The 15,263-nt window shown below is 45.3% G+C and overlaps 1 protein-coding gene across 1 annotated transcript in view; it reads right to left on the bottom strand.

Moving 5' to 3' along the window:
* Positions 1 to 15,263, bottom strand: part of STARD8 (StAR related lipid transfer domain containing 8) — a 74,583-nt gene that overhangs the window by 49,551 nt on the left and 9,769 nt on the right. Inside the window, exon 2 of the mRNA XM_054574258.1 lies at positions 8,996 to 9,029. Within this exon, the coding sequence (XP_054430233.1) occupies positions 8,996 to 9,029 (34 nt within the window). The remainder of the gene's footprint in view (positions 1 to 8,995; positions 9,030 to 15,263) is intronic.

The raw sequence follows: 15,263 nt of genomic DNA, 5'->3' as shown, positions 1-15,263 counted from the left end.
GTTTCTTAGCAAGGATGGATAAGCAGGTGGTTGAGTGAAAGGATGGACCAAATAGTTCCTGAGCACTGTCTCTGTGGCTGGCTCTGTATCAGGCATGAGGATGCAGAGAGGAATGAGACATAGTTTGTACCTCCAGAGGCTCAATGTGTCAGTGAGAGCCTCTCAAACTTTTGCACCAAAGTACCCCCAATAGCTGAACATCTTCACACAGCCCAAAGGAACTAGAGAAGTCATGCAGCCAGCTACAAGTGAGCAATTCCTTTGAAGTCTCTGCTTTTAGCTTACAATTAATTCATGTGAATTTAGCATGCTGTTTCATACCATATATCTATGCTAGTTATAATATACAAAAGATGTTTTGCCCCCAGATCTTTTCGGGAAAATGGACCATTCTTAACAGATGCTTTTGAAAACATCTCCTAGGATGATTACGTCGGGCCTGGGGAGGGAGGGGAACAAATAGCCCCCTTTGAGAAGCAACAGACAGTGGTGAGATTTTGTGTGGTGAAGGTGTTGTTACTCTGCAAAACTTAGAGTTTGGCAAAGAGGCTCTGTGTGTATGTGACACATATATACGTGTGCCTGTACAAGCTCCACAGATGGCCAGAGCTGTTTCCTTCAGGACCATGTTGCTTTTGCACTCAGAAGATCCACACTTCTAGGCTGCCAACTAGTTGTGAACTAGCCATGCACTGCATCCCAGAAACCAGAACTGGAAAGGACTAATGGCTTTTTAGAAGGTGCTTTTGTTTTGTTTTTTTCTAAAATACCTTTTGCATTAACCATTTTAGTAACCGTGGTTGGAAAAAAAGAGGACATCTGCTGCCCAGTGACAGGGACCTGAGAGGAAAAAGCCAGGCAAACTTACAGCAAGTCATGTCAGGTTATGAAGTTCTGTTTTTTGCCATGTATAATGCGCCCCCACTTTTTGGTGTACATTATACACGGGATTATTATACCCATGGTACGTAGTAATTATACCTATGTATAATGTGAATCCTTCTTTTTCCCTCAGAAATTTCGGCCAAAAAAATGCACATTATACACGGCAAAATAGTTACCCTGAGAGATATTTGGGGACCTGCAAAGCACTTCCCTGCTTTTGCTGCCTTTCTTAAAATGCACTCGCTTTGTAAAGCCTGAATGCTGTTCTGCCATTTGCTTGCTCTGTGCTTAATTTATGTCTGTTTTCTTCCTGATTTTAAAGGCAGGTTCTGAGTCCCAGCCTACTTTGATGATCCTCAAGGAAACAAGCAAAGGGGCTTGGCCCTTCTCTTGGGCCATAGGTTAAAGGGAACAGGGCATCTCTGGGGACCAGATGTGGTGATAACAGCAGCGAGATCAAAGGATGACAGCCACAAGTGGCGCATGGTGGGGGAGATTCTGAACCTCCTTGAGAGTCTCCTTTTGGCCTTTTCCTCTTTCCAAACCTTGGAGGGCTTTGTGTTTTGTTTTTAATAACAAGGCCGTTCCCTTCCCCTGTGGAATGTACTCCCTGAAATATCATGCTCCAGGGGCACGTGGACACAGAGTTGGAAGCCTCTGTTCTCAGGAGCTCAACTTCCTATGTTTTCATTTTTCTTCTCAAAAAACGCAAGCCAAACCAGCTCTTCCTGTTTCTGGGTTTGGGATGTGGAAGATCACACAGCAGGGACTCTCCAGCAAAACAGGTCAGAAGGGGCCTTTGAAAGCTGCCCCTGGCTGTCCTGCATGGGAGGAGGGCTGTCTGAATGGAATTTAAGCCTATGGAAAGACGAGGACCACAAGGAGAAAGGCTGTGGGGAGGGGGCAGCTCTGCTTCTGACTCCATTTCGCTCCCTTTTGCCTTTGCCCTTACCTCTTTCCTCTCCACCCCCGCCAAAGCCTGGGTACCAGTGAACTTCCAGCAGCTGAGATGCTGATCTTCAGCCACTGGGGACTACCAGTTGGGAGTAAGTTTAGGGAAATTTCATCAGGACTGTGAGAAATCATTTGAGGAGCTGGAGCTGATCACTCTAAGGAAGGACACTTCTGGGGATGACATTATAAATGAGTGGGGACTTGAGTTCGATTCTCAGTTTTACCACCAACAAGCTGTCTGCTATTGTACAAATAGATCACCTCACTTTTCTGGGCTTCAGGTTCCCCAGCTGCAATGAGAGCATCGGACTATATGAGCTACCAGGTCCTTTCCATCTCAGAATTTGAAAAATTCTAAATGCCTGCACTTTAGTCATAGGGAAGAAGAAAAATATGTCCTTCATGAGACACCAAGGGGTGAAAATAGGACTGTTGAGTGGGAGTTGTGAGGCAGATTTTGGGTCATTATAAAGAAGGACTTCCATTGTCCATACTGAAAAGTGTGGTGCAAGCCCCAAAGGGCACATAGTAGGAATGGTATAAAAAGGAGCTTGTTAGCCATTTGAGCACTGCACTAGAGTAGTGGTCTCCAGTATCTACTTTTATATGACCAACTACAGTCTCTAAATGAAAACTTCATGGAATCTCAAAAAGATAAAATAGATGTGGTTGAATAAAGCACCCCTCAACTTTGTTCTGCCCTCACTTACTGCAAAGAATCTCTAGGAACTCTAGAGTTCCTCAGTACCAGGCCTGAAAACCACTGGTTCATATCATCCTTGAGTGCCCTTCCTGCCTTGAGATGTAGGGCAAACTCCAAGTTTCAAAAGTTTGGTGGAAATGTGTTTTACATGGATCTGCACCATTGGCTGAAACTACTGGACACTCACGGCCCTATCTCAAAACAATTTGTCATCTGGAACAAGTGGGGGCTCTGAGTCAATTTATAATAGCTAGTTCAGAGCTGAAATGATAGGGAAGAAAGGCCTCTGAGAAGAAGAAAGCAGTAATCTGATAACCAGGAGCTCTTTTGCTATGCCATCAAAAATAAAAGACAATCCTTGGCAGATTCATTGTTTATGTGAGGCCCCATGCTTAGTTCTGGGAATATAGAGGTCAGTCAAATGTAGTCCTCTTACACCAAGAGCTCATGTTCCATGGAAGATACAGAAAAGAAGCAAATTTGAAAGAGTGTGATGTCTTATAATAGACAAATGGACAAGATGGGAAGGGAGGCCAGAGGCCAGCTTCATAGGCCAAGTAAAGGGGCTGCACAGAACACATCCAGTGGAGAGCACAATATGAGAATTCATTAGCCATTTAATGGCTTAGAATTCTTAACTCACAGTACAAAATAGTGAGTCGTCCCATGGAACTCAGAAATGTGGGGATGTGGTGGGAGATGAAGCAATAAAGATAAGTTGTTTAAGTTGTGAAGGACCTTGAATGTCAATGCAAAGAAGTTGGACTCTGACCAAAGGTAAGGAGCAATCAAAGGTTTTTGAGCAAGATTAAATTTTTCTTTGAAAGAGAGAACTCTATCAGCAATATGTGAGGTAGACTGGAAGGGAAGACATGGTGGCAGGGAGACCAGTTTGGAAGCCGTAGCAAACATCCATCTATGCCAGAGCTGCTGAGGGCCGAGATGGAGGGCTACAGTAGTGTTGGTGGAATAGAAGGGCAGGTTCAGGAAACATTACAGAGAAGTTTCATGGGTATGATTTGGTGACTGGATCGCAGCAAATGAGAAAGAGGGAAGAGTCCGGGTGATTCCCATGATTCTTGCTTCAGTGACTGGGCAGATAATGGTACCTTAACCAAGAAAGATAGTCCTGGAGGAGGATAAGGTTTCCAGAAGAACGATGAAGAATTATGATCTTTAGTGCTAAGGGTAAAGTATTTGTAAGACCTTCTGGTGGAAGTGTCTACTAGCACTTTCCACGTCCTTTCCAGACCTGTCATCCCACCTGCAATTCTCATTCCTTCCTGAGCCCCTGTGTAGCTACCCCATGCCAGCAAGCCCTTATTATGACCTTCTGGATTGGCCCAGGCTGTGAAAATGGCTGATGAAGCTGTGTCTCAAAACATTTGCCTGATCTACAGCTGTAAGCCTGGGCCTGACTTTCTGTTTTGCATCCCTACATCAGGAACCTGGACTTCTCAGCTCCTTTTGACCACAAAATAAAGCTGTTACACTCCTCCACAGGTCTGGAAATCTTTCCCCATCACAAAGAACATCTTGAAATTGCCCTTTGCACTGACCTTATCCCCGCCTCTCCCTCCTTGCAGTCTGTCTCTGGCATGGGTGGCAGTGGATGGGGGGAAGGATGACACAGAGTCAGAATGCAGAAGACCTTGGGACCTTCTAGTTCAACCTTCTCATTTTTCAGACAAGGAAACTGAGGCCCAAGGAAGAGAGACAACTAACTCAAGCTCACAGAAGAACTTAATGTCAGATCTGGGACTAGATCTTAGAATTCTTAACTCACAGTCCAATGTTTTTGCCTGGGAGGAATTCACTGTAGATCACAGTCAAAAGATTTCCTGTCTGAAATGATAATCAATTCCAGATACCCCCTAACCAAGTAGATCTTTATGCAATTCCAGTTTGCTAAGTAAAATATCTGTCAAATGATAGGTAAGCTATGACCTGCAAATGTTCTTTATTCAATAGCAAATGCTAATTGACCAGATCTGTCAAGAATTAGTTACGAGAATTATTTAATCATTTTCAAAAGAAAGGAATTAAACTGAATTACTATTCTGATGATTTTAATAGGCTCAGCATTTCAGTCTACTGCTGCATTCCTAAGCCTTAGAGGTGATGCCCAATCACAATTCAAATAAATGTATTTGTTTCTATATTTTCTCCCTTTTAAATTGGTCTCTCGGTCCCCTCAGAGCTGGAAGGAAAGGTCTAGGGTAGCTTATGGATGGAATCTGGTGCTGAGGCCAAGCCTGCAGCCAGGCTGGAGCCACTTGGGTTGGGGAGCAGGGGCTCTTGTTACAGGCCAACCATTACCCCCCAGGTTGGCTCAGCCACTTCAGCAGGAGCCTAGAGAGAAGTCCTGAATGGCTCAGGGCAACAAAAGGACCTTTGTGCACTGGGAGTAAGGGGCCTCAGGAAAGATTTGGTGCAAGGGAGGTGCAAGGGAAGGTTAGCAACCTCCTCACCTCTGCTCTCTTCTGGGAAGGAGAGCTAATGGGTTAAGCAGAAGTGTGGGGTTTGGATGTCAAGAAGTCATTGACTTAAAGAGCAGCAAGATACCTTACAGGTCATTTAGACCAAACCATTCATTTTATAGTTGAGGACACTGAGGCTCAGAGAGGAGAAGGGACAGGCCCAAGGTCATACAGCTGGAAGAGGGCAGAGCCAAAACTGAAACCTAGAGGTTGTGATTCCCCAACCAAATATTCTCACTTCAGTATATACGAGGCAGTTCAGAATTATGAATTTTGTTTAGAGGGAGGAGCCTCCAGAACCTATCTCCATCTCAGGAGCAATTCATGCTTAAAAACATGATGTGAGGACTTGGAAAAATTATGAAGTGATGAGGGGAACCCAAGAGCACTTAGTGACTCTTGGAGTGAGCCCTGAATGCTTGAACCACCTCTTGACCTGCTGGTTTGTGCTACCATAGCTAGCTCTGTGTTTTCCAATGCTTGGTATTATTATACAAGGTCCAACACAAATAATGTCCCTTGTTTATTACAAACTCTTTTATTACAAATTCATAAGCATGTAATTCTGTAACATGACAATATCATACTCAAACACACTGTACGACATTTTAGGTGAAATATTCAAATTAAAACTATAAATTATTACACCATATTATTACCCTACCAACCACACTCAAGCAGGCCTTGCTTTTGCTTAATCCTGTATTTATGGGATGATTTGTCATGAGACATTGATATCTTGAATTGGGACAGATATACATTGAACTCAGTATGTAATAGGAGAAATATAACTAGTACCTCAAGCCCAAATTTTATAGATATTACAGCTTAAAGTGAGGTTATATTTAAAATTGGATTGTTTTTAAGAAAAACAATAAGCATATAATGGCATAGGATAAAGTGATGGAAAATATTGTGAAGCTGGTTCACGTTTAAGTGAATGTTGGAAAACATTATGCTAGTGGATTCTTGGGTCATGATAGCAGGACCATCGAAGATCATCTAGGCCATACTCCTGGTCTTGGGCAGCCCTACATATGTTGAAGCCATCTGGACATTCTTTTTCTTCCTTAGGATTTTATTTATTTATTTATTTATTTTAGAGAGACAGTAAAGGAGGGACAAAGAGAGGTATAGAAACATCAATGAGAGAGAGAAATATCGATTGGTTGTCTCTCATACCTGCCCCTAGGACCCACAATGCAGGCATGTGCCCTGACTGGGAATGGAACCAGTGACCTTTTGCTTTGAGGGACGATGCCCAACTGAGCCACATGGGTCAGGTCTAGTTGGACATTCTTAATGTTCTCTTGTGAAGATGGTGCTATATTTGAACAGTAAAAAAAAAAAAAATTTAAAAAGATGGTGCCAAAGGTTTACTCTGTCAATCAGCCCATGTAGGACAAAAGCAGTAGCATGTCAGAGAAACCTCTGATGGACTGATCTTAATAGGAAGAAGATTAGATATGCAAGTAACATGCAATTGTCACCTGTGGGTCAGTGTCTCATTTTTTTTCTTTAAAAAGTCCCTGGTTGGTCATCTCCTCTACTACTTCTGTCCCACTATGGTGGCACTTAAAACAATGGCACATAAGAACACAACAGGCTCAAGGTGCAAATGGAACATTGAGGGTCAGAGAGAAGAATGTTCTTCAGATCATTCAACCATGAGAGGCACAGTCAAGACTGGACCCCCAGTCTCTTCACTCCCAAACTAATGCTCATTCCACCACTGCTCCACATTTCCTTCTCCATTACCCTTTCCTCACACTCCCCTCAATCCTATCCTGACCCCAATTCAGGCAGCTACAGCCTACACCAAAGTCTTGTCTGACATAGCTCACTTTCTTTAGACCTTCTGAGCCCATCAAAGACCCAAGAATCTGGTAACATGGGTCACTTCCAAGAGGATTCTGGGTGGTTAAGGGACAGAAATGAGAAGACTTTATTTTGAGCCTTTTGAATTTTGAAACATGTGAAGGTATTACCTAGTCCAAAAATAAATAACAAAACAAATCAAGAGTTCTGCTTGTTCCCTGAGCTAAATCTCAAAACTAATCACATTTATTTAGCACTATGAGGTTTTTAATGTACTATCTCATGATCTGCAGAAGAGCCCCATGCAATAAATTGCTCCATTTTATAGATGTGGACAGTGATCCAGAGACAGGAAGTTCCCTGCCTGGGCTCAAACAGTGAATCAGTAATGAAATTTGGGCTAAAATCCAGGCCCCTGATCCCCAGTGCCTTGATTGATGCTTCCATAGCCACATCCACAAAGCTTATAATTTGTGCCAGATTGTCCTCAGATTGGCCTGAACCAATGTGTTCACATTTGCCCTTAAATAGACATTTTCAAAACTTTAACCTAAAGAATTAGCACAACCAGTCCCAGCTCAGCTCTGTAGGTGGCGACCTCTTCTGCCTGGCCCCACCCCCTGAAACACACACGTCTGTCCTCTGGAAGCCACAGACCACACAGCCACCTGGTGCCCACCCTCCCAGGATTCAGCACTGGCGACTTAGCCTGGCACAAACATTCTAATGAGGCAACTTGGCAGCTGCAAAGGCATTTGTCTGGGGGGAGGGTCACTATTTCAGGGCCTAAGGGGTTTCTTTTTAGCCTTTGCAGCTGGTGTCTCTGAAATGGAGAAGTTCGTCCTTCCCCAAGTATGGGCAGCCCACAGATCTTGTGCCCCCAGAAGTCTCTGTTGCAAAGCAGGAACTGTACTCAGCAAGAAGCCCTGGAATGGTGATGGGGGAGGTGGCGGGAGAGTTGTGGAGAAGCAGATGTATGTTGTGTGCTGATCAAAGCAGTGTTCCTACTTCAAAATAGGTCCCCTCTCATCTGCTGTCATGGCAATGCAAATAAACACCTCATCCCGTTGGCTCTTCTTCCTTTTTAGCAACCACCACCCAAGAACTTGGGGTCTTAAGGTGGAAAAGTACTTGGGAGGTCATCATATCCCCTGTCTGCCTCCTGGTAACACTGTGTCCAAACAAGCTCCAACTACTTGGGGAGGTCCTCGGGACCTCACACAGGTCTTTAGCATGTCACTTGTTAATTGGTGTCTTTCTGTTCCACTTGATCCCCCAGCCCTTATTGCCACCTAGAAGCTGTGCTCACTCAAGTCACGAACTCATCCTGATGAAAAACTGGAGCCAATAGACATGGCTGAGATGGGGCTGGAGCCAGAAAGATGGCCTAGACGACCTCAGCAAAGCCCAGATGGTGGCAGGAGTTCAGACGCTGGCAGTCAACGCATTCCTGGCCAGCATCCTCCTTTCTCTTCCTCTTCAAAGCACTCATCAGCCTCTGGATGACTGTGTCCTCCTCAACAATAGGGAGTTGCTCCCAGAATAACATCCATGTGTCCACACCCAAGTAGAACACGAGAGGGAGAAGGCAATTAGGCAGTCAGGGAGTCAGGCTCAAAGAAACTTGTTAGAAAAAGGAGGGAATTTTTTCCTCTCAAGGTTACCTATATCCCCCAAGTCCTGACTACACCTCTTGGTACCCTTCCAGATAAAGCAAATGGTGGAAATGCCAAAAGCACTGACTCTCAAATGTCAAGTTTCTTTCCTTTACCCTCCACTTACCTGTTACATTTCCCAGCATACCTCCCAACCCTAATATACCTCCTCCCCAGTGGACAACAGGCCTCTGAGAACAAGGGAAGCATATGGGTTGCTGCCACTTGCTGATAGCTCTTCAAGGAAATCCTCCTCTGACTCCCTAACCAGACAAAACCCTCTATCCGAGAAACAAAGAAGCTCTGCATGCTCACTCACCTCCAAAAGGCCAGACCCGTGTAGCCCAGGAAATGCCCACTGGAGGGAGACAGATCCTCTCCAGATTCTGCACCTATGCCATTGGCTGTACTGTCCAGGAACCTAATCAGCCAGCCCAGTAGGAGCATTGAGAAGCTCAAACCCCTTGCATGCTCTTGTGAACCCCACCTCACACACTTACCGGCATTCTTCCTCCCCTGCCGTATCGGGAAGCACTGCAAAGGAAACAGAGAAGAAATCAAAACATTGCTGACACCCATGCAATGTCAGAACAGGAAGGATCTTTGCAGTCAGCAAGTTCAAGCTGCCCATTTTACAGAAAGACACAGTGAGGGACACACAGAAAGAAAAAGAAGTACAAGTGGAGCAAAGTGGAACCTAGAGGCCCAGACTCCTGACTGCCCGTACCATAATATTTTCTCCCATTCCACTGGCTGACTCCTCTGGTTCACCACATAGGGAGCAGCCCCAAGTTAGGGGACTGAGGACAATCTACACAGTTCATGGTACTGTTCCAAGGTCTGACAATAAGGATTACAAAATAATTGTTTAGCATTGACTTGGCACACACCATCCTTGGTATAGCATCAACTAGTTTAGAAGAAAGTTGTATTGGTGGAAAGAGCAGTATTTAGAATTGGCAAGCTCAAATTCAGGGCTACCTTCTACTTACTGATTATGTGTCATTGGACATAACCTATTGAGCTGCAGTTTCTGCATCCACAACACTAGGATAGTAATAATCCCAGCCTCACAGGCTTTGTGAGAAATTAATGTACCTTTAAGCACTTTTCAAAATCATAAAACACATTATAAATTCATTCATTCAAGAAATATTTAAAGAGCACCAATGCCCCTCAAGGCCCTATGCTAGATGCTAAGAATATAGCAGTGATCTACACAGGTAATATCCCTGTCCTCGTGGAGCAGGAGCAAACAATAAACAGGTCAACCAATAAATAAATAAGGAAATTTCAAATGTCACTGAGAACCAGGAAAGAGATATTAACAAAAACAAAAACAAAAACAAAACAAGATGAGGTAGAGAGTGATAGGGCAGGAAGAATAGGGGATTGCTTTGCTTTAGAAATGATGGTCAGAGAGGGTCTCTCAGAGAATAAGAACTTTGAGCAGAGACCTGAATGACAAGAAGGAGCCAACAATATAATGATCCGGGTGCAGAGGATTCCAGGCAGAGGTTGAAGAGGACAGCAGAGGCCAAATTATGCAAGGCTTTGAAGGCCAGGGAGAGGGTTTTGGCTTTGATTCAAATGACAGTAGGTAGCCACTTGAGGATGAAGAGCAGGAGAATGACAAGATGTGATTCCTACCTTCAGAAGATCCCTCTAGCAGCTGTATGGGGAATGAGCTGTGGGGCTAGAGTCAAAACAGGGGATCACTTAGGAGGCTCTTGGAAGAGCTTAGATAAGCAACATCAGTGGCTTGGGCTAAAATAATAGTGGTAGAAATGTTAATTTAATAGTTAAAAAGGAGAGGAAAAAAAGGCTCCTCTTAGAGATAGACGGGTCTTCTTACCTATTCTGCTTTTGTGCAGTCAGCCTCTAAACCAAACAAAGGTTATCAGGATAAGAGTTTGCCACAGTATTTTTCATCTCTCTTAATCCTCTGAACAATGATTGCCATGCCAGGTGCAGACAACAATGATGTCTAATCCTTAGAGATTAGGCTCAGCCTTAGATCACCCTAAAATGGCTAAAGGTCAGATGCACCCTTGTAGACCACAAGACAACCTGGTCAATCTTCAACCCACAATTGGCCACAGGAGAAGAAGAGGTAGGAGGTGACCCTCAGGTGTTCATTGACAAGGTCTTTGAGGGAATGTTAGTGTGAAGGACATGGAAAATTCTGGAAGGACATAGACGTTAACAGGGAAGAAAGAAAAAGCACAGGAGACAAATATGAAATTCCCCCAGAAAGCTGTGAATTGGACCTATTTAGGATTAAGCAAGTCGGTATACGTCTCACTAGTGGACAAATGGTAGCAAAAAGAAAAGAGGAAGGAGTGGAAGAGAGGGAGGAACAGGCCCCTGTGTGGTCTTAAATGTGACACATTTGTAAATGTTATTCTGGGGAATTAGGAGAAAAACTGACAGGTAGGACAGATTGTTCTGCAGTACTGTTCTAGTCATATTAAATTCCCTCCTCTCCCACCCTAACCCCCAACCTCTCACAGGTACAACAGAATTAAAACTAGTTCAAGAGCTAATTAGGCTTTAAATTTACACAAGAATTTACAGGTTATAAATAAATGACCTTGCTAAACGGTCACAACCAGTCTACATGGTAGGTTTTATTATCCTCATGTGACACATGAGAAAAATGAGGCCCAGAGAAGTGAAATGACTTACCCAAGTTCACACAGTTAATAAATGTCAGAACTAAATTTACACTTCAGGCCTGTGAGGTTGCCACTAGTATGGCATCCAATTCTTTTCTCTCTGCGGTCCAGGATAACCCAGACTGGGCCAGGGCTATGAGTCCCACTCTGTTTTGGAGTCTGATCCTGCCACTATTTTGTTAGCTGAGAGGCTTACAGGGAAAGATGAGACAAGAGCTTTTGCATCAAAGTTCTGCTACCAAGTGAGGGCTCCTTTTGTTTTCTGGTTGCAGGAAGCCATTCTGGAGGAAGACCACAATTAGTGCTAACCATCTTCCACCCAGTGGGTCATTCATTCACTCACTATGAGCTTCCTCAGGGCTAAGCCCTGCACTGGGTACTCAGAGATTCAGCTAAAACTGGCATGTTTCCTGCCCGTGAGGGATTCATGGCAAAGTTGGGGGGTTGGGTAGGCCACATGCACAAATCATCACAGTTGCATGTAAATGCTGTTGGAAAGTATAAAGCCTTGTGGAACTGAGAAAAGGGAGTAATTAGTTGCTGAGAGTGCAGGTACATTGCCACAAGAGTATTTGGGAAGGAAGCAGCATTTGGAACAGATCTCAAAGGATGAATAGTAGTTCATGAGGCAGACAAAGAGGCAGAGCATGGCAGGCAGAAGGAAGAGTGCAGCAAAGGGCAAGGATGTGTGCAAGCATATGGTTTGAGGAACTGTGTACAGTCTGGCTGGAGAACAGAGTGCCAGACAGAGTGAGAAATGCGTGTAGAGCAGTGGGTGGGGGTCAGATCATGAAGGATCTTCTAGGTCACATGAAGAAAGTTGAACTTTATGCATAGCCCCATGGAGAGCCATTGAAGAGGTCTATACAGGAAAGTAACATAGTCAGATTTAGAGTTCAGAATGTTACTCTATCTATAAAGAATAGATTGGGAGTGAGGGTAGGAGAAGTTGGGCAAAACTAGCGATAGGAAGGCCAGAGCAGATCAGGGCAGTGATCTTTGGAATAGAAAGGAGGGGAGCAATATATGAGCTATTTCTTCATTAGAACCAAATTCAATGGTAGGATGTGGGAAGATAAAAGGGGAGTCAGGGATAAATTCACCATTTCTGGCCTGGGCTACAGAGTGGCTGACGGGGGCTATTACTGTATTTTGCCATGCATAATGTGCACCCATGTTTTTGGCCCAAACTTTCAGGAAAAAAATCTTTAGTTTTAATTTTTTAATTCAATTATTTATTTATTTATATTTAGAGACAAAACCGATTATCGTATTCCAGGGTATTGTTTTGCATATGGATAGCATTATTGCTTTCTAGAGTTACACTTTTAATGCACAAGCAGAAATAAAAGAATTAAAAACATTTATATAGATATGGAATTAGTACTACCCATGTATAATGCACATCCTTATTTTTCCCTCAATAATTTGGGGGGAAAACTGCACATTATACATGGCAAAATACGGTAACTGAGGTGAGGAACAGAAGAAAAGGTATCGTTTGGGGCTAGGGGAGAGGGGTTATTCCTTGTAATGACTCTCATTTGGACCTGTTGGGTTTGAGGGTCTGTGAAGCAACCTCTCAGAGCTGTCAAGCAGGCACTGTGGTAGATCTACAGATGCAAAGTGGCACAGAAACAGGTATGATTCCTGCCCTTGAGCAGCTTGCACTCTAGTGGCAGATAGAGTAGCCAGACTGAAAAAGACAAATCAGGAGTTTCCATGAGATAAAGGGAGTCATGCTGAAAGAGTGAAAAAGACAGAGAGCCAAAAGGGGGATGAGGGGAGTGAATTTTTTGCCCAGAAATGTAGTTGCTGGGCAAGAAGCTGGGAGGTCTGAGAGGAGTGGCTCAGAGACAAGCTGCAAATGTTACTGACAGGTTTTGTCCAGACCAAGGAGTTCTCAGCCAAAACTGGCTGGGACAGAGCTCGCTGTAACTGCATGGTCTATGCTAAACCTGCAAGCTCTACAACCAGTCCTCATCCTGCTATTTAAGGGCAAGTCTAGGGAAATTTTTCATTCTTTCCTTGCCTGGTTTCTCTGCTTCCCCTGAACTCCTGGCCAGCCCTATGCCACAGGCCTAAGCCTGAGGGCCAGTCAGGAGAGCACGTTCTTCGCATTCCAGCCTCCCCCGGCCCTCTCAGCTGAGCCACACAGAGCCCTATTCACAGCCTGACCCTCCCTTCCTCCGGACTGAGCTCTCACCGCCCCCGGGCCGAGCCCCGTGCTCTGCCAGCACAGACTATGGCCACTGTGAGAAGCAGGCTCCAAGGACCCCTCAGGAGCTGACTCTTCTGTCTCTTGAGGTCTCTCTGCTGGGAGGGGGTACAGTGGGCTTGGCCACTTTTGTGTGCATGAGTGTATGTGTGCTTTCTATGCACTCACCCGACTCCTCGAAGCTAAGCCTAGAACAGGGGCTGCATTGGGCGGGACACAGGGGCAGATAAGACACAGGCTGGGTCCTCAGAGGTGTTCAGAGTCCCGGGTAGGGACAAGTGGGTGCATGGAGAGGGGTGGGATGCAGGCTGGGACTGGATTGAGTGTGCCACCGGCTCCTAAATTAGAGTGTCACGGGGCCACTTTTAAACCCCATCCCAGGGGCCTGGGATCTTGTGATCATGCTCAGGGTATGATGTCTGTTGGGAGTGGGGTGCTGCAGCCCTGAGGGATGCCCATCTCTTCCCTGGAAAGAGCAGAGGAGACCTGGTTTAGAGTAGGAGTGATAAACATGTGGAACTTGGACCAATTCTTTCCTGGGCTTCAGACTTGTTGCCTATAGTGACAGGTGGGTCCCTAACAATGCTTATCTTTCCATCACGAGGAAGAAGGTGAGGAACAATCTGAGCCAGGAAAGGGCAATGGAGACAATGACTTCTAGAAGGTCTTGGTAGAACTAAGAGTCTGGGACTACCTTTCTGAGGACTTCCCAGAGGGTCTATGTTCCCTTTGCTTTCTCTCTGAGGGTATGAGCTGTCCCTAGTAGCGTGGAATGTGGGGCTTTTCAGAAGGCCCAACTCCTCTTGCCTACCCCCAGGACTACCATGGTCTACTACCCACTCATCCACCCCCCAAAAGAGTGCCCGACATGTAGCCTCAGGAATGCTGATTTGCATATCATTTTATAATTCTCTTTATTGCAGAAATCCCTTCTGCCTTGGATTCTCTTCACCTTAATTCCCTCCCGCCAGTCCTGGCAGGGACCTCCTTTCCACCTTCCCCACAACTCACTCCTTCCCTGGCCCGCAGGGCTTCTCCTGGTCCAGCTTCTTGCCTCGGGTCCTTTTCCCCCTCAGCCTTTTCCAGCCTACTGCCTCCCCGCCTCCACATCAGGCAAGAGCTGGGCCAGGAAGGAGAGTGAGCTAGCAGCTGCAACCCCCAGGGGTTCTCTGGATAATCTCAGGAATGTCATATCCCAAAGACTTGACTTTCCCACTGGCCAACAGGGACCCTCCTTCCTGCCCAGAGCTTGGGAATCCTGCCAGGAGAGGGGCCTTATACAGGGTGAATGCAGGAATGGCCCGGAGGGGAGACACACAGTGGTTCCAGGGTGGAATGGAGCCTCTTTTCCAGACTCTGAACTAGTCTGACCAGGTGTGAGGATAGGAGGACTGAGGAGAATTACCTAAACAACCCACTTTCTGAGCTTCAGAGTCCTAACATCAGTGCTCCTACTCTCTTTTTACTTCCACTGGATGTTCCCAATTCTAGGCTCTCCCCAGGCAGGTAGAATTTCTCTCATTATACATAGGAAAACTGAGGGCACAAGCCATGGGTCCAGGGCCACACAGAGCAACCAATCAACTTTCCTCAAATTGAACCTACATTTGCTGAGCACCTACATGTGGTGGGTCCTTTCGCATATGTCATTGTTGCAATCAATAATGAAGTAGGAAATCTTCTGCCATGTTGTTGATAAGGGAACTGAGGCTGAGAGAGGGAAAGAAGAGGCTGCAGGTGGGCTACCAGATTACTGTCCCATTTCCAGCAGCTACTGCAGTCTATCGTTATACCACATTCTTCTCTCAAGCCCCCAGGGTGACCCAGCCCAGGGTAGAGCAAAAGCTGGGGAAAGTCAAGGCTTCAAGCCCC

The sequence above is a fragment of the Pteronotus mesoamericanus genome, unplaced genomic scaffold (genome assembly GCF_021234165.1).
Source record: "Pteronotus mesoamericanus isolate MK-2021 breed Mesoamerican mustached bat unplaced genomic scaffold, CSHL_Meso_final contig_256, whole genome shotgun sequence".
In the NCBI taxonomy this organism is placed as follows: domain Eukaryota; kingdom Metazoa; phylum Chordata; class Mammalia; order Chiroptera; family Mormoopidae; genus Pteronotus; species Pteronotus mesoamericanus.
The sequence above is the reverse complement of the archived record's forward strand: the minus strand, read 5'-3'. Positions and strand labels throughout refer to the sequence as shown.